General features: G+C 43.8%; 1 protein-coding gene across 1 annotated transcript; it reads right to left on the reverse strand.

Moving 5' to 3' along the window:
* Positions 1-7,545: 7,545 nt before the first annotated feature.
* COA7 (cytochrome c oxidase assembly factor 7) lies at positions 7,546-23,791 on the reverse strand. Its single transcript, XM_065895340.1, has 3 exons — positions 23,686-23,791; positions 19,400-19,540; positions 7,546-7,994 (listed from the first exon to the last, which is right to left on the reverse strand). The coding sequence occupies exons 1-3, from the start codon at positions 23,789-23,791 to the stop codon at positions 7,546-7,548; spliced, it is 696 nt and encodes a 231-aa protein (XP_065751412.1).
* Between the last annotated feature and the right edge of the window lie 966 nt (positions 23,792-24,757).

Consider the following 24,757-nt stretch of genomic DNA (forward strand, 5'->3'; position numbering starts at 1 on the left):
CATTGGCCCATAGGATTTGATGAGCCTCTGACAAGTCCCAGGACCACAGCAGGTTGGGGGCAGTTGCCTCCCACCCCAGAGCACAGCACCTACACAAATAAACTACAAAATGTGTGGGGTCCAGTGGAATAAAAATGAAAATGCAGGGTCCCTTGTTCAAAAATTATTAAGAATTTCAAGACGGTGATGGCAGAGCACTAAACTGAGCATGGGGCCCTGTGCAAATGCATGGGTGGCACATCCATGAAGCTGGCCCTGAAAAGCACCCTGCATCTTCAGCTCTTCATCGCCCCACCCCAACCTCAGCCCGTCCTACCGTATGCCCATGTGGAGGCAGGGCCTGGGAAGCTCCTGGCACACCTGAGAAACACAGGAAGAATTTGGCACCAAGAGAGTTAAAGCCCACTTGGGCTCTGGAGTCTATCAGTTAGTTAAACGCCTACCTTGAACCTTACTGGCTTAAGACTCAGTCTTCCCCCCTCCCTCCTTGGCTCCCTTTGTCAGAGACAGCCCTCTGGGTTTAGTGGATGGTGGTACAAACACCAGACTAGGAGTTGGGAACTTACCATTGCCTTGCTAGACCACTGGAGGCATTTCATGCCCTCTCTGGTGTCAGTTTCTTTACCTATTAAACTAAATGGTTAAATTCAGTATCAAATGAAATGTTTTTTCACTGAGCACTGACCAGGCAAGTTCGCATTATAATAACCACATCATTAAACTACTTATTACTTGCCAGACACCGTTACATTACTAGACATATGACACCATGTACATTTCTCCATTTAATCCCCGTGACAATCCGGAGGTCTTTTCCAGAACTCTAAAATATAAACTTGACAGGGGTAGTGATTCTTGTCTGCTTTTTTCATTGATGTATGCCCAGCTACTAGAACAATGCCTGGCACACAGTAGGTGCTCAAAAGCTATTTGTGGAACAAATGAATGAGGAAACAGGCTCAGAGAGGCAGCGATGTGATTTGTCTAAGGTCTTATCATTAGGAAACGCCAGAGACAGGACTCTAATCCTGCCTGGCTCCAAAGTCTATGCTTATTCACCTGACATGTGGGTGTGATTCTCATTTTATAGATGACGAAATAGGCTCAAGTGAATGGGGATCTCTGCTGCCTCTCAAATCCTGTGTTTCTAAGCACACGAGCCCCACTTTGCAGTAATAACATCACTTTGAAAGCTGATGTCATTTGTCCCTTCTGCCTAGGACTCTTCAGGGGTCTAGAGAGTACTCTTCTCTTCTCACAGAAGCAGGGTCAGTGGCAAAGGCACACCAGGCTCAAATCCTGCTCTGCTACATACTCACTGTGACCTTGGGCAAGTTCTCAACATTTGTGAGCCACAACATCTTCATCTGTAAAATGGGTTCCATACTTCCTAGACCTTCCTCCAAGGGTGTCCCCTCCTCCAGGAGGTGCTCTGCACACAGTGGGCCCTTAATAAACGTGGCTGTTATTACCCCACCCCAGAGCAGCTTCAAGGTCAAAGCTTGCTGCCACTGATGGCTAGAGTCCACTGGGGCCTCCTAGAACCTGATCAGAGGCCACCGGCTTGGGGAGAGTAGGGTCAGCTGCTATTCTTGGAGCTGATGGAGCCCAGCCAGGTTTCAAGTTCCCTCAAGGAGCCCTGACCCGGGTGGCTCAGCTGGTCATGTGAGCCGTGAGCTCTGACCTCAGCATGTTCTCCCTGGCCCTCCACATGGCCCAGGCTGGAGAGAACCCTGGGGCAGAGCATGCTGCAGGGAGACCACATCCCCCTGAAGCTGACCTCAGCCTTTAACTATGTTCATTAGCATCTACTTGGTGCCCAGAAGGGTGCTGTTTGGGGAATCTCCCAGAGACTGCAAAGAATTTTCAACATCTGGATGACAAGGAGGCTTAGACAGAGGAAAGAGGGATTAGGAGACAGGCAGGACTAAATTTTAACCCCAGCTGCACTGCTTTCTGGGTCTGTGTGTCTCTTTGCAAGCCACTTTTTCTGTCTGGGCTTCAGTTGTCTGAAAAATGGTGAGAACAAAAACTTCCTTAGAGGGTTGTTGAGACGATGAGAGCATCTGGCACATAGTAGATGCTCAGTAAATGATCATTATTTAGACTGTGAGCTCCTAAATAATGGGGAACTTGTCAGATTCAGCTATGTCTCCAGTGCCCAACCTAGGGCCCAGCCAAGAGGACACTCTCAGTGTTGGTTGAATGAATAATGAGTTACAGAGGCACGGAATGGCAATGCCTCATGGGGATCCCATCTTTCACCACACTCAAACCCACCCCCACCCCAAACCTCACGTAGAATCAGTCACCTCTGCATCAGCCCTGACAGGTGAGCATCTACCCTCGGCTTGCACACGCCTATGATGGGAAGTTCACCTCTTCCCATGTCTTTACATTCTGTCAAGTAAAAAGTTCTTCCTTTTATTCAGACCTCTATGAACTGAAGTCTGTCTCCTTGCAGCTTCCATCCACTGGGCCTAGTTTTGCTCTCTGGAGCTGTACGGAGTAAGCCTAGTTCTACTTCCAGAAGAGAGTCCCTCAGCGACTTATTACACAATTAGAATGTTCCAGGCATTGAGCTAAGCACCTCACTTACTTTATCTCATTTAACCCTTTAACCCACTCATTAGCCCTGAAAAGTAAATATTATCCCTACCTCAAAGATGAGAAAAATGAGGCTCAAAGACGTAACGTAACACATTTGTATGTGGCAGAGAAATGATTTAAATCCAGATCCTTCTCCAAAGCACTACCTTTTCAATACTCAATGGACCCACTGGAAAATAAGATTCCCAGAATCCCTCCCCTTTCCTTTCCTTCAATAAAGATTTATTTAGTACCTTATCTGTGAGGTCCTGAGCTAGGCCCTGGGAATAGAGATAAGTCAGACATAATCCATGTGCTTGACACACTTACAGCCTACTCCAAACCATGTGAAAAGAACTAGAGTCAGAAGCACAAGGACTGTCAGAGCATCACAGACATTGGAAGCCCAGGAGGGCTTCCTGGAGGATGTGACATCTGGGCTGAGTTTTGAAGGGCTATTAGGAGTTGGCCAGGCTTGTCCCAAATAGGGCAAGAAAGCAGGATGTTTTGGTGGAACTACTGTGCAAAGAGCTGAAGCTGTGGCGTCCAGACTGCGCGGGGGACCTGATGCCAAGAAGCTCAGACTATATACCACTTGATTGGGTGCATAAGAATCTCCTGGGATTTGCTTATTTAGAATCCTGATTTTCGGGAATTCCCTGGTGGTCCAGTGGTTAAGACTCTGCACTTCCACTGCAAGGGGCCTGGGTCTGATCCCTGGTCAGGGAACTAAGATCCCGTAAGCCACGTGGTGCAGCCAAAAAAAAAAATCCTGATTTTCTTTTAGTACGTCTAAGTGGACCCAAGAATCTCTGTTTTAAGTAGGTGCCCCAAGAGATTGAGGAGTAGGGGGTCACCACTGCTGTAAGGGCCAGAAAGTCTTTGAAGGATTTCAAAGAGGACAGAATTCTTGGTCCCTATCTTTGGAACCTCATAGACTAACCAGGGAGACAAACAGGAAAATAAGTAATTATAATGGGGAGCAAAGACCATTAATGCTTAGACTTTCAAGAAAGATATTCTTAGTATTCCAAGAGAAAAGTGTGGCGTACTTGGACTTGTGATTCTTTAGCCATGAGGATAGTAATATTGGTTTGCTGGCATTAAGTTACTGAGCATGTACTTTAGGGTGCCAGGGTGGCCCTGTGCTGGGTCCTTTTCCTTCATTGTTTCAAAAACATTCTTTTTTTTAAAAGACATCTTCCTGAATAGAATCCAAGAAAAAGTACCGATCCATTCATGTGCCACCTCCGGCTTAGACAGGAGCTTTACTTGATGAGCAGTTAGTTTCAAAACCAGTACAGTCCTGCAGCTTACACCGGTTCTTGGATGTGCAGAGAGGAGCCTGAGCCTGATTTATCTCGAGGTGGTTGGCTAAGATGCCACTCTGTGTTGTTCATCTCAGCAAGCAGCAACTGTTGGCCTAGCATGTACCCAGGCTCAAGTCCCTGTTCTCCAGGAACTCCACGTCTTGCTGGACGTGGAGACCATAAATACACAAATAACACAACTCGGGGCACTATAGAAAACCTCTATCCTGGCCTGGGGGATGAAGGGAATGCTTCCAGAACCTTAAAAGATGAAAGGCATTCTACTTAAAAGGTAGAAGGTCATTCCAGACAGAGGAACCAGCAAAACAAAAAGCAGGGAAGTAAAAAAACCAGCCTGGGTGTTTTTGTTATTACTTTTTTTTTTGGCTGGGGGGGGGTGGCCGTGGGGAGGGACCGGGGGTTGGGGGCGGAGTGCAGAAAGTACAAGCAGTTCGCTGTTGCAGAAGCCTGTTAGGAACAAGATGGGACTAAATACAGAGGAGGGACTGTATCATGGGGGTGGGGATACGTGTTGGGGAAAGAATTTTGGCCTTTCCCCTTTAGACAGTGGGGAGGCCTGATTTATAAACTGTAACACAATCACCATTCCTCAAGCCTGGGGAGGGGCACCAGCTGGGAATAGTTTCCACTCTGGGCCCCCAGCAGGTGCAAGTCTTCTCAGGGACTCTCTCTCCACTGGGGCAGCAAGAGAAGGGAGGAGGCAAGGCAGGGCCCACCCCAGCCCCTCATCAGGCCTGCCTCCTGCAGCTGTTTGATGCCTGCACACCCCTAGAGAGCTGAGGCCCATCAGCTCCCTGGATGTGAAAAGAATGGCAGCAAAGGCAGCCTGTTTTAGAAGCTAGACTACCTCACAAGCAAACATTGCCACTTGGAGAGAAAACAATTATCTAATTGTAAGATCTGGTCCCATAAAAATCTTTCTAAAGGAACAGTTATCATTCTGTGATGGGAGCTACTATTTAATCTTAACAACCCTAGTAGAAGGGTTATCTCACATGTTATCCCCATGTGAGAGGTGACAAAATTGAGACCCAGAAGGTTGGGTAACTTGTCCAGGATGGCACAGCCAATAAAAGGCAAAACCCACATTAGTACCCAGGTTAAGACCTTCAGACCTAGGAACTGGAGAGTCTGGTGCCACCAACCTCAATGTAGAATTCAAAATAAGAGATCTAAACTGCAAAACGAATGTCAGGAAGCCAAGGCAGTTTTGATTTTTTTTTTTCCCCAGTGATTACTTAATGCTTTTTAAATACATAAAATTATTTTTTAATTTGTATTTTCTCATTCTTTAACACTCGCACTCAGTAATTCTTTGACTAAGCCAGAGTTGCCCACATCTGTAGGGCCTGAAGTCTAGGCCTTTTTCCTCTGCCATGCTGCCTCTCACAAAATTTTTCAAGCAATTTCATAAAACTTTGACAAACTAAAATGTAAAGTATTTCTAAATTAAAAAAAAAATTAACAGCTCAAAAAAGTTTTTTTGTTCCCCTTGATCTCAAAGGCTCCAAATCAATACGGGTGGCTCCCCTATCCATCCATGTGCCCAGGCTAGAAATCCGGGGTTTTTTTCAACCCCATGCTTAACTCCACCCTCCTACTCCCACAGGCTCTTTAATCCATTTTCCACACTACAGTGATCTAATTTCCAAATGTCATCATTTCATTCTCCCGCTCAAAACCCGTCAGTGACTCTGTATGACAAAACCCAAATCTCGAGACCCCCCCAGCCTCCTCCTCTCTCTCTGGGACTCCTGATTCCCTTTCTCACAGCCCTGAGCACTACACTGAGATTTTAGCGAGAACACTAACGAGAACACAAACCACTGGTCAATTATGAAACTTCTTCCCCATTACACCATCCAGCTCAAGCCTGGGATGGAGGAAAAATGTTGGATATAGTTGCCTGCTGCCCAGAAGACAGAGTAATGATCTTGTTTGCTGAGACCAGAGTGTGAAAACCCATTTTCAAACCTTACCTCAAAGGTTGCACAGAAGTGAGAAACTCAACCATGCTGGCTCTTATCAACCTATTCCTTCCCATAGCAACCTGGATATGAAATGGCCTTGGACCCTGCTGGACAATATATTATTATTCTTTGCATTTAAAAAAAATAAATTTATTTTTGGCTGCATTGGGTCTTCGTTGCTGCGCACGGGCTTTCTCTAGTTGCGGCAAGCAGGGGCTACTCTTCATTGTGGTGCACGGGCTTCTCATTGCAGTGGCTTCTCTTGCTGCAGAGCACAGGCTCTAGGTGCGCAGGCTTCAGTAGTTGTGGCATGCGGGCTTAGCTGCTCCGCGGCATGTGGGATCTTCCTGGACCAGGGCTTGAACCCGTGTCCCCTACACTGGCAGGTGGATTCTTAACCACTGTGCCACCAGGGTAGTCCCTGTTTCCACCTTCTGGCTTTTGTGAATGCTGCTATGAACATGGGTGTACAAATACTTCTTGGAGACCCTGCTATCAATTCTTTTGGATATATACCCCAAAGGAGAATTACTAGACCATATGGTAATTCTGTGTTTAATTTTTTGAGGAATCACCATATTGTTTTCCATAGTGGCTGCACCATTTTACATTCCCACCAACAATGTATAAGGCTTTCAATTCCTCCACATCCTCTCCAATACACTTTGCAAAACTGAAAGCCCGAAAACATTGTGATGACAGAAATAATGATCATGTCATCAGCAGGCAAATGACAAGCTCGCCCCCTAGTGTCAAGTAAGGAAGATAACAGAAAAAGCAAACATTCTTAAAAGGCACAACCACCACAAAGAACATAATCTCTACCGTACCAAGAATCTGGAGCAAACACTAATAACACAAACTACTAATCAATCAAAATAGTTTATTCACAGGGACAATTAAAAAGGTTCAGTTCTGAGGGACAAAACGTATCACCAACCCTTGCATACAAATCCCTAGCTGAAGTTACCTTATTAGCTGTGTCAGATGAGTAGCCTGGGGATGTTAATTTTTAACGTGTGAATGTCTCCACTAAAGGAAGGCTTATGTTGTATCCTCTTTAGCAACCCTGAAGCATAATGGCCTTTAACTGTTACGTCACACGTAACTCCCAATCTCTGAATTTGCTGAAAGATCTGACTCTAAAGGCAAAAAGGAAGCCCACACCAATGATTAAGTCAGAGGGTGGCAGTCATGACTATTTAACTGTTCTTAGCTCCTTAAACCCGCTATTATGTAAATCAAGATACTTTCTGATTTTTTAAGCCCTCCCAACTAAAATAATGATGATAATGATGATGTCTGATTCTTTCATGCCCTGTGGCTGCTAATTTTTCCAACTCCCTGCTCTGTCTCTCCTGCCCACCCCTCCAATCTCTATGGCTCACTGGTTTGCTGTTTTTCACAGAGCTGCAAGAGTTTGAGAACCAAAATCCCATAAATGTGGATCACACCAGATAAAGGAATACTGATTGAAATACACATTTCAGACTACATGCCCGTAGGTGACACTCTGGGGCAATGGGTCTATACAATCAGAGTTATTGATATTAAATCCCAAGTCTTTCTGCTCCAGCAGGTCGACCTCCAAGGGCTGCATCAGAAATAGGAGGTGCCAGCCTCAAGCTGCCTGTTGCCTAGGAGGGCAGGCCACACTACCCAAACGTTAAAGGTTGGACATTTTTCTGCTGCTCTTTGTGCAGCTGTCGGGCCCGATTTTTTAGCTCTTCAGCCTTAGCTTCGTCCTTATCGACACCATCCCCCAGCTTGTACATGCGGCTGGCATTGGCACAGGCCCAGACATGGCCTAGGTCACAGGCTTTCATTGAGTATTTGCATGCCAGGCCCATGTCCTTGGGAAAGCCGGGGGCGCCCTGCAGGAACATGGTACTGAGGTTGAAGCAGCTAGAGGCATAGCTGCCATCACAGGCCCTTGTGTAGTAGTCTCTGGCCCTCTCCAGATCGGGCTGGCCATCCTCATTGACCTGTCCATCATGTGCCAGGAGACCAACGTTGTGGCATGCCTCCAAGGACTTCTTTCCCGGCTTCTCACATGCCATCAGAAAGCAGCTGGAGGCAGCTTTCAGATCCTGGGTTAGTCCACCTGGGAGGAAGGAAAAAAAAAGTCAACCTAAGCCAGGGCAGAACCTGAATGTCTCAGGCCAAAGTCAGGGAGCAATTCCTGAATATAGTTTATAAACTTTGAACTAAGGCAGCATGAAAAGAAGATGGCCTGGTATACTGCACAGATTTTCCAGCTTTTTTAGCCATGGAATCTTCTGTTCAAATGGTATCTTATAAGGAAGCTTAAACAGGTAAAAAGGGTGAAATGATAATATCTACCTCTGGGGGTAACAGCAAGATCATAGCATCTTATAAGCACTTCATTAAACGCTTAATTTTAATATATACTGAATGTGTGTTATTTGCCAATTAATATGCTAGGTCCTAAGGAACAGATACTGTCACTGCCTTTGTGAAACCTGTGGTCTAATGAGACAGACATTAAACAAGCACACAAGTAAATGTATGATTATAAGTGTGACAAGCATATGGAGAAAAAGTACAGAATGCTATGAGAATGTATCAGGGCTCTGAACTAGGAGGCAAGGTCAAGGAAAGCTTCCCCAGGGACTTCCCTGGTGGCGCAGTAGTTAAGAATCCGCCTGCCAATGCAGGGGACACGGTTCAAGCCCTGGTCTGGGAAGATCCCACATGCCTCAGAGCAACTAAGCCCATGCACCACAACTACTGAGCCTGTGCTCTAGAGCCCGTGAGCCACAACTACTGAGCCCGTGTGACGCAACTACTGAAGCCCACGTGCCTAGAGCCCGTGCTCCGCAACAAGAGAAGCCACTGCAATGAGAAGCCCGCGCACCGCAATGAAGAGTAGCCCCCGCTCGCCACAACTAGAGAAAGCCCGCGTGCAGCAACGAAGGCCCAACGCAGCCAAAAATAAAATAAAATAAAATTTAATTTAAAAAAAGGAAAGCTTCCCCAAAGAAGGGACATTTGAGCTGTGATATAATGGGAAAAAGAAGGAAGAGAAAATAAAATATGTAGTGGGAAAAAAAAGAAAAGAAAAAGGCAAAGAAAATTGTTCCAGGCAGCAGGAATAGGATACAAAGAGAAAAGGAGCCCATGTGGCTATAACCCAGACGTCGCTAAGGAAGGGAGGCTGGAGAGGCAGGCAGGGGCCAGACCATGGAATGTCTGATGGGTCTCCTTAAGGACCTTGCACTTAATCCTAGGAGCAATGGGAAACTGCTAATGGATCATTTTAAGGAGAGGTGGTGACCGGGCTCACTTTTTTCTTTGTTTTGTTTTTTAATGGAACATTTCAAATCTCCATTCTCAAAAAGAGAAACATTTTAAGTATCTCAACGTTTAGTTTTTAAAGTCATTCCAAACATACCACCTAGAAATAACCATCATTATCATTAAGAGGACACCATTCCAGTCATCTTTATAGCATGTGTTCGAATTAAATGTCGGCTGGCTGAACAGACAGCTAGACAGAAGCAGAGTTGACCCTTGAATGATATGAGGGTTAGGGGCGCCCACACAACCAAAAATCCAAGAATAACTCCTAAATGTGGCTCCTCCCTAAATGTGGCTCCTCCACATTGGCAGACTCAACCAACAGAGGATTGTGTAGTACTACTATAGTATTAATTATTGAAAAAAAAATACCTGTAAGTGGACCTGCATAGTTCAAACCCATGTTGTTCAAGGATCAGGTGTACTCCGAAAAACTGGATTATACATGCTACTTGTAAATAAAAAATTTAACTTTGATTTTACTTGTATTTATTGTTAAGACAACCAAACTGAAGTGAAACCGAAGAAACTGCTAACTTCAAATGAATATTTCAACAGAGAAATTTCCTAAATGAGCCCCTAGAGTTATAGATTATTAAAAGGTTAGCATCACTGTTTTGTTTTTTTTTTTTAACCAAATTCCAGACAGTATTGACTCATGAGGATGTTGTCACCTCACACTTCTCCCTACCTCTCTTGCCCTGCCTTCTATTTTTTGTTAGATATGTTATTTCAACTTCGGGAGACACAGAACACAGTGGTTACCAAAGCCTGGGCTCTGCAGCCAGAAAACCTAGGCGCCAGTCCTGGCTCCATTACTTGCTGGCAGTGTGATCTTAGACAAGTGACTTAAACTCTACAAAGCCTCAGTTTTCCTCATCTGTAAAATAAGGACAATAGTATCTACTTCATATTCTGGAAGCTTAAATGTGTCATAACAAAGAGCCTAGTACATAATAAGTGCTCAGTAAATGCTGTAGCATTTTTATGCCATAAAGGTTTATATTATTTACATTCTATTCAGTAACCCTAATTAGCCCAACATTCATTCTAAATGGGATTCTGCTCATCACCAGTCTTTTTATCAGAGCTCCTCCATTTCTGAATTATTTCTCTTGATTCACCTACTTACTGATTATCAGTAAGTATCAGATTTTTCTAGAAAAGCATATAGCTTCTACAGCCTCTGAGTTCTTTCAGTTTTGAGAATGCATTCTTGCCACCTTTCTATTTAAACAGTATATAATTAGGTCTTGCTTTTATATCCAGCCTGATAAATCTATGCCTTTTACTGGAATGTTTACTTAGATTTAATGCAATTCTTGATATAGCTGGGTTTAAGTCTACAACCTTATCTGTTTCCCATTTGTCCCAAATGTTTTTTGTTCCTTTTTTCCCTTTCTTACAATTCTTTTGAATTGTATATTTCTAATAGTCCATTTCATTCTCATCATTGGTTTTTTAGTAATACTTCTTTTATCAGTGGTTTACCTAGTGAAAATACTATGTATACTTAATCACAATCTACCAAGAATTAATATTACAGCACTTCACATATAATGTAAGAACCTTACAATAGTACACTTTCATTTACCACATTTCTATCCTTTGTACTACTGCTGTCATGTTTTACTTCTAAATATATTACTTATTTGTTTGACTTCTATATAGTGTAAGCCCCATAACATATAACTATTATTTTTTTAAGTCAAGCATTTTTTTTTTTTTTTTTTTTTTTTGCGGCACGCAGGCCTCTCACTGTTGTGGCCTCTCCTGTTGCGGAGCACAGGCTCCGGACGCGCAGGCTCAGTGGCCATGGCTCACGGGCCCAGCCGCTCCGCAGCATGTGGGATCTTCCTGGACCGGGGCGCAAACCCGTGTCCCCTGCATCGGCAGGTGGACTCTCAACCACTGCGCCATCAGGGAAGCCCATAACTATTATTTTTGCTTCAGTTTTTTAAAGACATTAAGAAATGAGGAAAAAATTCTTACATTTACATGTATATTCCAGTGTGCTTTCTTCTTTTGTATGGATCCTAGTGTCCACCTTTTTATCATTTTCCTTCTACCCAAACAGCTTTTCTTAACTTTTCTTGTAGTGTAGGTCTGCCAGCGACTCATTCACTCAGCTTTTGTTTATCTGAAAATGAATTTATTTCATTTCATTTATTTATTTATCTTTTTGGCTGTGCCACGCAGCTTGTGGGATTTAGTTCCCTGACTGGGGACTGAACCTGGGCCCTCGGCAGTGAGAGCATGGAGTCCTAACCCTTGGACTGCCAGGGAATTCCCCATCTTCATTTTAAAAAATATTTTCAGGGGTGGGATAGGGAGGGTGGGAGGGAGGGAGACGCAAGAGGGAAGAGATATGGGCACATATGTATAACTGATTCACTTCGTTATAAAGCAGAAACTAACACACCATTGTAAAGCAATTATACTCCAATAAAGATGTAAAAAAATATTTTCAATAAAGTAGAATTCAAGTTTGACAGTTTTTTTCTTTCAGCATTTAAAAGATGTTCTTTTGTTTTCTGGCTTACATTACTTCTGATGAGAAGTCAGTGATTATTCTCACCAATGTTCCCCTCAATGTGTCTTTTTCTCTGACCGCTTTTAAGATTTTCTCTTTACCTTTGGCTTTCAGCAAATGGTAATAATGTGTCTAGGTATGATTTCATTGGTTATCCTGTTTGGATCCAGTAAGCTTCATGGATCTGTGGAGTGATATTTTTCATCAAATTTAGAAATTTTATACTGTTATTTCTTCAAATACTTTTTTCTGCCCCAATCTCTTCTCTTTCTGGACTCCAATACACATTATGTTAGATTAAGGGATAGTGAACCCCACAGGATGAGACTCTGTGTTTTTCTTTTTCTCTCTCAGTGCTTCAGTTTACATAACATCTTCAATCCTGTCTTCAAGTTCACCGATCTTTCAAATTCACTGATTATTCCCTTCTGATGTGTCCAATTTGCTATTAAGCCTGTCCAGTGAATTTTTCACTTCAAATATTATGTTTTTCAATTGCAGGATTTCATTTGGTTCTTTTTAATAGTTTCAGTTTCTGTGATGAGACTTCCCATCTGTTCATTCATTGTGTCCATCTTTTATTTAAACCCTTTAATAAATTTATTTTCCTTGTTTAAAAATATTTGACTGCTAATTCCAACATCCCTGTCACATCTGGGTCTGTTTCTATTGACTGCTTTTTTTTCTGTTTAGCAATTTCTTACTTTATGCTGGACATTGTAGATGCTACTTTGTTCGCCCTGGTTTGGTTGTATTCCTTTAAAGACTGTTATACTCTGGTTTCTCTTCAGATCACATAAATCTTTCACCTTTTACTAAAGACTGTTGAGTTTTGTTCTCACAAGTAACTAATTCACTGGTGAATCAGCCTGATCCTTTTGAGGCTTGTTTCCAAGTTTTGGAACCTTTCTGCAGTCTGTACTCAATGAGGCCTCTCCACTCTGGCTGGTGGAACTCAAACAACTCCCAACACTGTGAAACCTCTGGAGTCTCTTTTCAGTTCACACCTCCCCAGTAGCTTTTCACTGCAAGGTCTCTCAGAGTCTCCTCCTATGCATGTGCAGCTTAACACTGAGCCAAAGACTTAAGAGCACCCCATGTGGCTGTCTGGAGCGCCTTCTCTGTGTAGCTCCTTCTTCTCTGGTATCCTGTCCTGCAAACTCTGGCAGCCTCAGTGGCCAGAAACTCTGACCTCTGCCTCATCGGTTCAGCAAGACTATCATACTCTACTTGGCTTCCACCTCTTTGTGCCTAGTCCGAAAAGTACCTCCAAGCAAAAAGCCAAAGCAATCACTCATGGGGCTCATCCTGTGTGTTTCCCTTTTCTCAGGGATCACTGTACTGCACTGCCTATTTTCCAATGTCTGAAAATAGTTGCTTCATATATTTTATTGAATCCATGGTTTATATCCTTAAAAGTTCATTTTAGTTGCCTTATGGAAAGATTAGATACCTGCATTAATGAAGCAGGAGACGAAGGTGGCTTGGATAAATATGGTAGCAGGAAAGGGAGAGACAGGACAGATCTGAAACATATTTTAGAGCTAAACTGGCCACAAGCTACTAGGTAGGGAGAGATACCACTTGCTAAACTGGAAGACAAAAGGGGTGCAATATGTGGGAGGAAAAGAAAACAATTAAGATTTCTATATTGGATTTGTTAAGTTTGCGATGCCTGTAAGAACTCCAAGTCAAATTTTCCAGTAAACAGTCAACTATATGCAGTCTGGAGTGGTTTTGCCTAGAGATAAAGGTTTGTTTGCAATTATCATCACTAACTTATTCACTGCCACATCCTAGAGACCACCACTATTAATTTTTGGTGTATTTCCTCCTACTATCTTTTCAATGTAGTTTGGTCTTGTTTTTACATGTTGTAATCATGTGTTTGTTCTTCACTCCCCATTAGAAACCCATCTTCATATGTTTTATTAAGAATATTTCATCAAAAAAAAAAAAAAAGAATATTTCATCAAAGAGATGTATCAGAATTACTTTCCACTTCCTTTTAAATGGCTTCACAAAAATAGTTCAAAGCTGATTTCACTGATGAAAACACCTGGGCAAAATACCTTGTGACACTCTAAGTGTCCAATCCAAGGTAACTTCTGCAGCAACCAACACAAACCAGACCTGTTCACACTGATAGAATGTTTTACAGTTTAACAAACCAGTCACGTGTGAGTTCATTTGATGCTTAGAAAAATCCTATGAATAAGGTGTGAGCTGACCTTATTACTCCAATCTTGTCATTGAGGTATTTGTAGCTCAGGGAAGGAAAATGCCTCGCCTGATACCACACTGTCAATTAGTGCTCAGGATGAAAAGTGACCTCCCACTCTTCCCCCCCTGCCCCAAGCTATCCTTGATAAAAGGAGAGTTATTAACCAGTCTTTGTCAAGAAAGGACACTGGGTGTGTTTTCAGAACAGAGGGCAAATTCTTAGGCTCAGAACTAGGCAGGGGGGTCAACAGTATTGGCTTTTAGACGTGGCAGGGCCCAAGGTCTCCTAACTAACAATCCAAAAGAGTCTGAGTAGCAAAGATCAGCTAATGGGATCTCCTGTGACACCCGACCTCGAGGAAATTATTTAACAACGTCAGCTTAACAGAGGATTAAGTATTATTCTCTAAACACTCTTGTGTTCTTTCACCTGCTTACCTGCTCTCTATTCTGAAGAGAAGACATAACTCTATTCTACCTCCAGCAAATAAAATCTGCTCTGTCCTTTAAGAACCAGTTTCAATGCCTCCTCCTCTCAGCACCCCCTGATGACGACATGCTCCCAGAACTGAACCCCAAAAGTACTTTACATGTCTCTCTATAAAGATACTTATCGGGGCTTCCCTGGTGGCGCAGTGGTTGAGAGTCTGCCTGCTGATGTGGGGGATGCTGGTTTGTGCCCCGATCTGGGAGGATCCCACATGCTGTGGAGCGGCTGGGCTCGTGGGCCATGGCTGCTGGGCCTGCACGTCCAAAGCCTGTGCTCAGCGGCGGGAGAGGCCCGTGTACCGCAAAAATAACAACAACAACAAAAAGATACTTATCAAGCTCTCCCAGGTTAACAGGTATTAGTATAAATACTTCTTCCCTGGGGAGGAGGTAAAAAAAAAGATTTCTTCCCCCACACTGGTCCATCTTTGCTTCACTGTACAGAGTAAATACTAAAAATTTGCTCAACAAAGGAGCACTTAAGAAAGAAAAAAGTCTCAGTGCACAATCATTAATCATATAAATTTGTCAAAGAGAAGGGAAAATAATTTCACAACCTCCACAACCTCTTTTGTTCTCCTTAATTCAATAAGGAACTAAAAGTCCCTGTGGAAAATGTAGTAAAATATGATATAAAGACAAAAGGAACCCAAAACTTTACCAAGACACAAATTCAGAGACTAAACAACTAGGAACATTTTTATTTTTGCACAGTATATTATATAGCTGAGTTCACATCATATATAACTTTGTGTTCCGCTTTCTTCACTGAACATTGTATCATAAACCTTTCCTGATGTCAACAAAAATTATTTAAAAATATTATTTTTTTTCTTTTTTCACATCTTTATTGGAGTATAATTGCTTTACAACGTTGTGTTGGTTTCTGCTGTACAACAAAGTGACTCAGCTATACATATACATATATCCCCATATCCCCTCCCTCTTGAGCCTCCCTCCCACACTGCCTATCCCACGCCTCTAGGTCGTCACAAAGCATCAAGTTGATCTCCTTGTGCTATGCAGCAGCTTCCCACTAGCCATTCATTTTACATTTGGTCGTGTATATACGTCAATGCTACTCTCTCACTTCATCCCAGCTTCCCCTTTCCCACTGTGTCCTCAAGTCCATTCTCTACGTCTGCGTCTTTATTCCTGTCCTGCCACTAGGTTCAACAGTACCACGTTGTAGATTCCATATATACGTGTTAGCATACGGTATTTGTTTTGCTCTGACTTACTTCACTCTGTATGACAGATTCTAGGTCCATCCACCTCACTGAAAATAACTCAATTTCATTCCTTTTTATGGCTGAGTAATATTCCATTGTATGTATGTGCCACATCTTCTTTATCCATTCATCTGTTGATGGACATTTTGGTTGCTTCCATGTCCTGGCTGTTGTAAACAGTGCTGCAATGAACATCATGGTACATGTCTCTCTTTTTTTTTTTTTTTTTTTTTTGCGGTACACGGGCCTCTCACTCTTGTGGCCTTTCCTGTTGCGGAGCACAGGCTCCGGACACACAGGCTCAGCGGCCATGGCTCACGGGCCTAGCTGCTCCGCAGCATGTGGGATCCTCCTGGACCGGGGCATGAACCCGCGTCCCCTGCATCGGCAGGCGGACTTCCAGCCACTGCACCACCAGGGAAGCCCATGTCTCTTTTTGAATTATGGTTTTCTCAGGGTATATGCCCAGTAGTGGGATTGCTGGGTCATATGGTAGTTCTATTTTTAGTTTTTTAAGGAACCTCCATACTGTTCTCCATAGTGGCTGTATCAATTTACATTCCCACCAACAGTGCAAGAGGGTTCCCTTTTCTCCACACCCTCTCCAGCATTTATTGTTTCTAGATTTTTTGATGATGGCCATTCTGACCAGTGTGAGGTGATACCTCACTGTGGTTTTGATTTGCATTTCTCTAATGATTAGTGATGTTGAGCATATTTTCATGTATTTGTTGGCAATCTGTATATCTTCTTTGGAGAAATGTCTATTTAGGCCTTCTGCCCATTTTTGGATTGGATTGTTTGCTTTTTTGATATTGAGCTGCATGAGCTGCTTGTATATTTTGGAGATTAATCCTTTGTCGGTCGTTTTGTTTGCAAATATTTTCTCCCATTCTGAGGGTTGTCTTTTCTTCTTGTTTATGGTTTCCTTTGCTGTGCAAAAAGTTTTAACTTTCATTAGGTCCTATTTGTTTATTTTTGCTTTTATTTCCCTTACTCTAGGAGGTGGATCAAAAAGGATCTCACTGTGATTTATGTCAGCAGAGTGTTCTGCTTATGTAGAAACATTATTTATTTATTTTTTAAATAAATAAATTTATTTTAAATAAATTTATTTATTTTAAAAATAAATTTATTTATTTTAAATAAATTTATCTATTTTTAAAATAAATATATTTATTTAAAATAAATTTATTTTTAAAATAAATTTATTTATTTTTTAAATAAATAAATAAATTTATTTATTTTAAAAATATATTTATTTATTTTCCGCTGCATTGGGTCTTCATTGTTGCACACAGGCTTTCTCTAGTTGCGGCGAGTAGGGGCTACTCTTTGTTGAGGTGCGTGGGCTTCTCAATGCAGTGGCTTCTCTTGTTGCGGAGCACAGGCTCTAGGCATGCAGGTTCAGTAGTTGTGGCATGCGGGCTCAGCAGTTGTGGCTTGCAGGCTCTAGAGCACAGGCTCAGTAGTTGTGGTGCACAGGCTTAGTTGCTCCGCGGCATGTGGGATCTTCCCAGACCAGGGCTCGAACTTGTGTCCCCTGCATCAGCAGGCAGATTCTTAACCACTGTGCCACAAGGGAAGTCCCAAAACATTATTTTTTAATGGGCTAAATAACATTCCAGCTGCTGGAAGTAACATTATTTATTTAACTAAACTGCTACTGTTGGCACATAGATTTTTTTTTTTTTTTGCGGTACGTGGGCCTCTCACTGTTGTGGCCTCTCCCATTGCGGAGCACAGGCTCTGGACGCGCAGGCTCAGCGGCCATGGCTCACGGGCTCAGCCACTCTGCGGCATGTGGGATCTTCCCGGACCGGGGCACGAACTTGTGTCCCCTGCATCGGCAGGTGGACTCCCAACCACTGTGCCACCAGGGAAGCCCAGATTTTTTAAAAAAATAATTAATATAATGCAGTTATATATTACTTATAAATTATAAATTAATGAAAATAAAATTCTGCCAGATAGATAATGCTCGGGTGAGAATCTTTGCATATAATCTTTATTTGCATTTCCAGTTATTTCCTTAGGAAAAGATACTAGGAGAGTTACTAGGCCAAAGAAATGCTCCTCTGTTCAAGCAAGGGAACCTGATATTCCTATTAATGCTAAACTTTCTTCAACTTTGAGACTACCACAGACTCCATGTCCCATGTGAAGGGAGAAATAGCCCACACAGCTCCAGAGATTTAAAAAGACATCCTCTTGATCAAACTTTCACTGAACATCCTTCTAACCAGGCTTCACTGGGTACTGGGAACAAAGGATCATCCTCAAGAAGCTCATGATCTAGTGAGCAAAAAAAGAATTGCCTGTCTAAAGTCATATTCCCTATTTGTGGTGGTTTTAAAATATGCCCATAAATTCTTTTTTTTAATTTATTTAATTCATTTATTTAAATAAATTTATTTTTGGCTGCGTTGGGTCTTCGTTGCTGTGCACGGGCTTTCTCTAGTTGTGGTGGCGAGCAGGGCCTACTCTTCGTTGTGGCATGCAGGCCTCTCATTGCGGTGGCTTCTCTTGCGGAACACGGGATCTAGTCATGTGGGCTTCAGTAGTTGTGGCATGCAGGTTCAGTAGTTGTGGCATGCAGGTTCAGTAGTTGTAGCTCACAGGCTCAGTAGTTGTGGAGCAAGGCTTAGTTGCTCCACAGCACGTGGGATCTTCCTGGACCAGGGCTTGAACCCGTGTCCCCTGCACTGGCAGGCAGATTCTTAACCACTGCGCCACCAGGGAAGTCCCAGCCCATAAATTCTTGATATTCCTTCTTTCAACAGGTGGAATTTAAGTTTTCTCCAATTAGCGTAAGCTAAACTTACTGACTCATTTCTAATAAACAGAGTGGAATAGAAATGAAAAGTGTGTGACTTCCAAGGGTATAGTATAAAAGACACTGTGGATTCCATCTTGCTCCCTCTTTGGATCACTCACTCTGGAGGAAGCCAGATGCCATGTCACCAGGACATACAAGTAGCCCATGAAGAGATCCATGTGACAAGGAACTGAGGTCTCCTGACAACAGCTGGCAAGGAACAGAAGCTTTCACCAACAGCCGTGTGAGTGAGCCAGCTTAGGATTGGAAACTCTGGTTCCAGTCAAACCTTCAAAGGACTACAGCCCTGGCTCCCTGGCTAATGTCTTGACTGCAACCTCACTGAGAGACCCTGAGGCACACAGCTCAGCCACTCCCAAATTCCTGACCCACAGAAACTATGTGAAATGATAGGTTTGTTGGGATAATCTGTTATTTAGCAATAGATAACTTAAACACTACTGAATACCAACTGCAATTAGGTCATGAGGAGAAAAGTAGATGGAAAGGAATTAATTATTGGTCCCTCCTCGGTGCCAGGCACATGCTGATGCCTTTACCTGCGTTACCTTATTTAATCCTCACCACAACCCTATGAAGCAAGTACTATTTTTTTCTCCATTTTACAGGTGATATAACTGACACACAGAGTTAACGTGACCGGCTCAAGGTCCCACTACTCACAAACAGCATTCCTTAAGGTCTGCCTGACTTGAAAGGCTGTGCTCGTCCCTCCATCACTTTGCTAAACTCTTCACTCCAAATTTTCCTACAACATGCTTCCCCAAGGCCTGTGAGGACCCTTCTGTAAAGAGGACTCAGTATCAGCCTCAGGATGTTATGTCAGCACTACCATCAATGATAAGGACCAAAGAAAGCAGGCCCCTCCTTACCTTTCCCAGTCACATAATAGGCCCCCAGTTTGTAGCAGCTATCACTGTGTTTGTTCTCTTCACAGTTGAACTTCAACACCTTGGCAGCCTCATCAAAATTCTTCTGGATCCCTTCCAAATAGTCCACCAGCCGATAGCAACCTGTGAGGGAAGGGCAAAAGCCGCTGTTCAAGTCTGGGGCAGTGGGGAAGGTCCAGGTGTGGCAGGCCAGAAGTGCCTTTTATTTAGGACCAGCCTCTCTCCTAAAGAGCGCAGGTAGTGTTCAGCCACTCCTACAAATGGCACTGTCCGCCCTCAGCCTAGGAGCTGCTGTTCAAGTCTGGGGCAGTGGGGAGGGTCCAGGTGTGGCAGGCCAGAAGCGCCTTTTATTTAGGACCAGCCTCTCTCCTAAAGAGCGCAGGTAGTGTTCAGCCACTCCTACAAATGGCACTGTCCGCCCTCAGCCTAGGACTGAGCAATGTACAGACTGTGGAGACCTTGGCCCCACACTGGCTCCACCACTCACCGGCTCTCTGTTCCCTGTCAGCAAGGCCCAAAGATGCACTGGCTTCCATAATGAAACTCTGCTAGCTTTGGAACTTCTCAGGAAGTTCAGCAGTAAAACACTGAGAACCAACAGGGTCCATGGGCTAGTCTTCATAGCTGCAAGAAAGGGATGCTTTGATGACTATACCTTAATCCTTGGCCAGGCTGGGTACATTAAGAAGAAAGAGTCGAAATGGCAGCTACCAAAGGAGTTGGAAGTAGACTCCCTCTCCTTGGCAGTCTCTGGTCCCTCCTTAACATCTCTCTCCTCTGTCCCTTTTTTTCCATCCACAATAACACCCATCTCTTGTTCATTTTCATTCAACAAATATTTGAGCATCTTTCTGCATCAACGTATAAGACACTGCTTTAGTTGCTGGGAATACAGTCACTTGCCTGCCTAAAAATTACATTGTAGAGGAGGAAATACAATAAATAAAAATAAATAAATAAATAAATAAGTAAGTAAGTAAATAGGTTAGCAAGATGCATTCAAACCTTAATAAACAAATATGACTGAACTATAACAGGATGATAAGATAGTTCATTGTGCATGTTGGGGGAATGGTTAACACAGACTGGGCAAGATCAGGGAGGGCCTTATTGGGGACTTCGATGCGTGAGCTGAGATGTGAATAACATGAATGAACTAGCTATTTAAAGACAATGAAATGGGAAGGAGGCAGAAAGTCTCAGGCACAAGGAACAGTAAATAAAAAGACCCAAAAGAGGGAATAAGCTTGGCCCAAATAAGGTATAACGTGGCTGGATCCAGGAAGAAAGAGGCAGGAAGTGAGGAGAAGGTAGGGACCAATCACAGGGCCTTGTAGAAGATAGGAAGAAATTGGGATTTTACTCCAAGTCAATGGCAAACCACTGGAGCGTTTTAAGAAGGGAAGCAATATGATTCAATTTGCTTTTTTTTTGCCGTATGCGGGCCTCTCACTGTTATGGCCTCTCCCATTGTGGAGTACAGGCTCTGGACGTGCAGGCTCAGCGGCCATGGCTCACGGGCCCAGCCGCTCCTCGGCATGTGGGATCTTCCCGGACTGGCGCACGAACACGTGTCCCCTGCATCGGCAGGCGGATCCTGAACCACTGCGCCACCAGGGAAGCCCCCGATTTCCATTTTTAAAAGGTCATTCTAATATATATGTTTGTATGTGTCTGGATGAATATGGAGGAAGTTAAGTGTGAAGGGACACACTCCAACACTGATAATAACAAAAATGTGTTATTTTGTCATTTAAAAAACTAATAAACATTTAAAATAACAAAATAAAAATTTAAACATCAGTCTGTGAGTTGAGAATAGATCTTAAGGGAGTGACGGTGCAAATGGAGAGCCAAGTTAGAAGGCTATTTCAGTAATCCAGGTGAGAAATGATGATTTTGAAGACTAATACAGAAGTAGCTATAGTAACTACAGCCTCCTCTCAGGCTCTCCTTCTAAAGTGCCGCAGCCTGCCCTTCTTATATGCCCACCCTCCCCTACTTCACTGCTCCGTACATCTCCAGAGTACAAAAGCATGTATGGCTCTCCACTGCCTACAGAATAAAGTCTAAATGCCTTTCCGTAGCATTCAAGGTCTGAAACACTACATAAACAAGACGAAAAGACAACCCTCAGAATGGGAGAAAATATTTGCAAATGAAGCAACTGACAAAGGATTAATCTCCAAAATTTACAAGCAGCTCATGCAGCTCAATATCAATAAAACAAACAACCCAATCCAAAAATGGGCAGAAGACCTAAATAGACATTTCTCCAAAGAAGATATACAGATTGCCAACAAAAACATGAAACGATGCTCAACATCACTAATCATTAGAGAAATGCAAATCAAAACTACAATGAGGTATCACCTCACACCAGTCAGAATGGCCATCATCAAAAAACCTAGGAACAATAAATGCTGGAGAGGGTGTGGAGAAAAGGGAACCCTCTTGCACTGTTGGTGGGAATGTAAATTGATACAGCCACTATGGAGAACAGTATGGAGGTTCCTTAGAAAGCTAAACATAGAACTACCACATGACCCAGCAATCCCACTACTGGGCATATACCCTGAGAAAACCATAATTCAGAAAGAGTCATGTACCACAATGTTCATTGCAGCTCTATTTACAATAGCCAGGACATGGAAGCAACTTAAGTATCCATCGACAGATGAGTGGACACAGAAGATGTGGCACATATAAACAATGGAATATTACTCAGCCATAAAAAGAAATGAAATTGAGTTATTTGTAGTGAGGTGGATCGACCTAGAGTCTGTCATACAGAGTGAAGTAAGTCAGAAAGAGAAAAACAAATACCGTATGCTAACACATGTATATGGAATCTTAGAAAAAAAAAATGGTGCTGAAGAACCTAGGGGCAAGACAGGAATAAAGACACAGATGTAGAGAATGGACTTGAGGACATGGGGAGGGGGAAGGGTAAGCTGGGACGAAGTGAGAGACTGGCATGGACTTATATACACTACCAAATGTAAAAGAGCTAGCGGGAAGCAGCCGCATAGCACAGGGAGATCAGCTGGGTGCTTTGTGACCGCCTAGAGGGGTGGGATAGGGAGGGTGGGAGGGAGACGCAAGGGGGAGGAGATGTGGGGGATATATGTATAGCTGATTCACTTTGTTATAAAGCAGAAACTAACACACCATTGTAAAGCAATTACACTCCAATAAAGATGTTAAAAAAAAAAAAAAAGGTCTGACACACTGTGGCCCAGGGTCCCTGTCAATCTTATTTCTGACTACATTCTGACTTCAACCTTTCAAAAGAGCATTTTCTTCTCTTCCTCTGCTCCATTTTATCTACACTACTTGCCTATCCCTCCTGACCTCTTCTAGAAGTCTTCCCCAACCATTATGCTCCTCAGTGACTCCAACTCCTGTGAAATCTCCCTACACTCAGGGCATAGACCAGCCCTCAAAGAACAACCCTGGGTTCTTTTTAAGCCATCTTACACTGCAGAGCAACTCTGTGTAGTTGGTCAGCTTCAAGCTAGACTGCAAGCTATTTGAAGGTAGGGCCAGTGCCATTTTTTTTCCCCCTTTATAAAAATGAAGTAAGAAGAAGAAAACCACCCGAAGGTACTGGCTGCTCTGGGTGGCCCCTTCTGGACATCACCATCCACCCACACGCTGAAGTCAACTCAATGTTCCCAGAACACACGGGGCACATTCACGTCTCAGAGCCTTTTCACTAGCTGTTAACTCTGCCTGGCATGATTCTCCCTTACCTTCTTCAACATTGTTCAAATGCCACTCTCCCAATGATTCTCCCTGACGTCTCAATTTAAAATTGCCCTCCTGAACTCCTGATACCTCTCAGTCAGTTCTTCTTCCCATTGCACTTACTACCTTCTAACATACTATCTCATTTATTTTCTTATGTTTCTTGTCCAATACCCCCCACTAGAATGTAAGCTCCACGAGGACAGGACGTTTTATCAGTTCACTGATGTAGCCCCAGTCCCTCTACTCCAAACGCCCGCGCGCTTCTCTTCCTTCCAGCCCGGCCTCCAGGCTCGGTGCCGGCAGAGTAAGCCCCGGCTGCGAGCCCGGCAAGTCACGTGGAACCCATCCTGCCCCTCCCCAACACACAAAGAGCCGTCCGCGTCCTACAGACCCCGCGTGTCCGGCCCGCGGCCCCTTCCAGATCCTCTCAGAGGTCGCTCGCGCGACCCGTCCAGCCCCCCGCCCCTGCGCACCGAGCCCTCACGTGTCCTTAAGGCCGTGCAGGCGGCGCTCACCGTCCGGGTTCTTCTCACGGTAGCACTGGTAGTTGCACTCCACCTCCATGTTCTCCAGAAAGGACTTCACCTGCTCCTCGTCCTGGAAGTCCACCACGCCCGCCATCGCTCTCGCTCGCCTAGCCAAAATCACCCAGCCACTCTGCCCCTGGCCACGCCGCCCGCCCGCCCGCCTGCCTCACGGTTACGTGAGCCGGCGGAGGGGCGGGGCATGGGAGGGGCATGCCGCCGAGGTCCGCGGTCACCCGGGCGCCCGGAAAGCACCGTTCCCGGAGCCTAGGCTCTCCTCTGTCCTCATGCTGTTAGTCTTTGGCCGTCCCATCTTTCCCTCTGGTCAGCCCACTCCTGAAAGTGGTAGCAGTCTTTCTGCAGCACTTTGTCCCAGCCTTGTGGTCTTAATGCTTCTCTGCCTGCAGTCATTTATTCCATTCATTCGTTAATTCGGTGTTCCCTAAGCGCCTCTGTGTGCGTCACCAAGTGCTTGGTTTTAGTAATACAACAGCTAGGAAGTATGGCCCCTTCCTTTAAATAGCTTGTAGTTTAGTAGGAAGGCATTTGTTTATTCATTCAGCAAGTATTTTGAGCACCTACTATGTGCCAGGTGTAGCTAGACAAACCAGTGTTCACAAGTCCGTGCAAGTGCAATGAAAAATCTGGTTCATCTCTGCTTTCCTCCCAGACCTACCCCGTGCCTCCAACATGAATGACCTAAGGAATGAATGGCTATGGAAGATGATAACTGGAACACAGTAGCTGTACTGGTTGCAGTAATAATACTGTTATAATAGCTAATGCTTAAACAGTGCTGAACTTTTTTCCAGATTCTATTCTAAGAGCTTTATACTAATTCTCATGGCACTCATTGTGACCCTATGGGGTAGGAATTATTGTTATCCCCATTCCCCCAATGAGGAATCTGAGGTACAAAGAGGTTAACTTGTCCAGGGTCACACAGGAAGTGAGAGAGTTGTGCTGTAAATCTTTTTTAAATAAAAGAATGAGGTACAAGAGGAACATGTCAAAGACATGGGAAAGAGGAGAGGAACTTCAGCTGGTTTTTGCTTTTTCTCCT

Source organism: Phocoena phocoena, chromosome 1 (genome assembly GCF_963924675.1).
Source record: "Phocoena phocoena chromosome 1, mPhoPho1.1, whole genome shotgun sequence".
Taxonomy (NCBI): domain Eukaryota; kingdom Metazoa; phylum Chordata; class Mammalia; order Artiodactyla; family Phocoenidae; genus Phocoena; species Phocoena phocoena.

Bases quoted from the DNA above. Each gene is read 5' to 3' on its own strand.
- COA7 (XM_065895340.1), bottom strand. From the start codon at position 23,791: ATGGCGGGCGTGGTGGACTTCCAGGACGAGGAGCAGGTGAAGTCCTTT. The intron at 19,541-23,685 runs GTGAGCGCCGCC...CTTCCCTCACAG, and splicing joins CCGTGAGAAGAACCCGGACG to GTTGCTATCGGCTGGTGGAC. The intron at 7,995-19,399 runs GTAAGGAGGGGC...CCTTCCTCCCAG, and splicing joins CTATTATGTGACTGGGAAAG to GTGGACTAACCCAGGATCTG.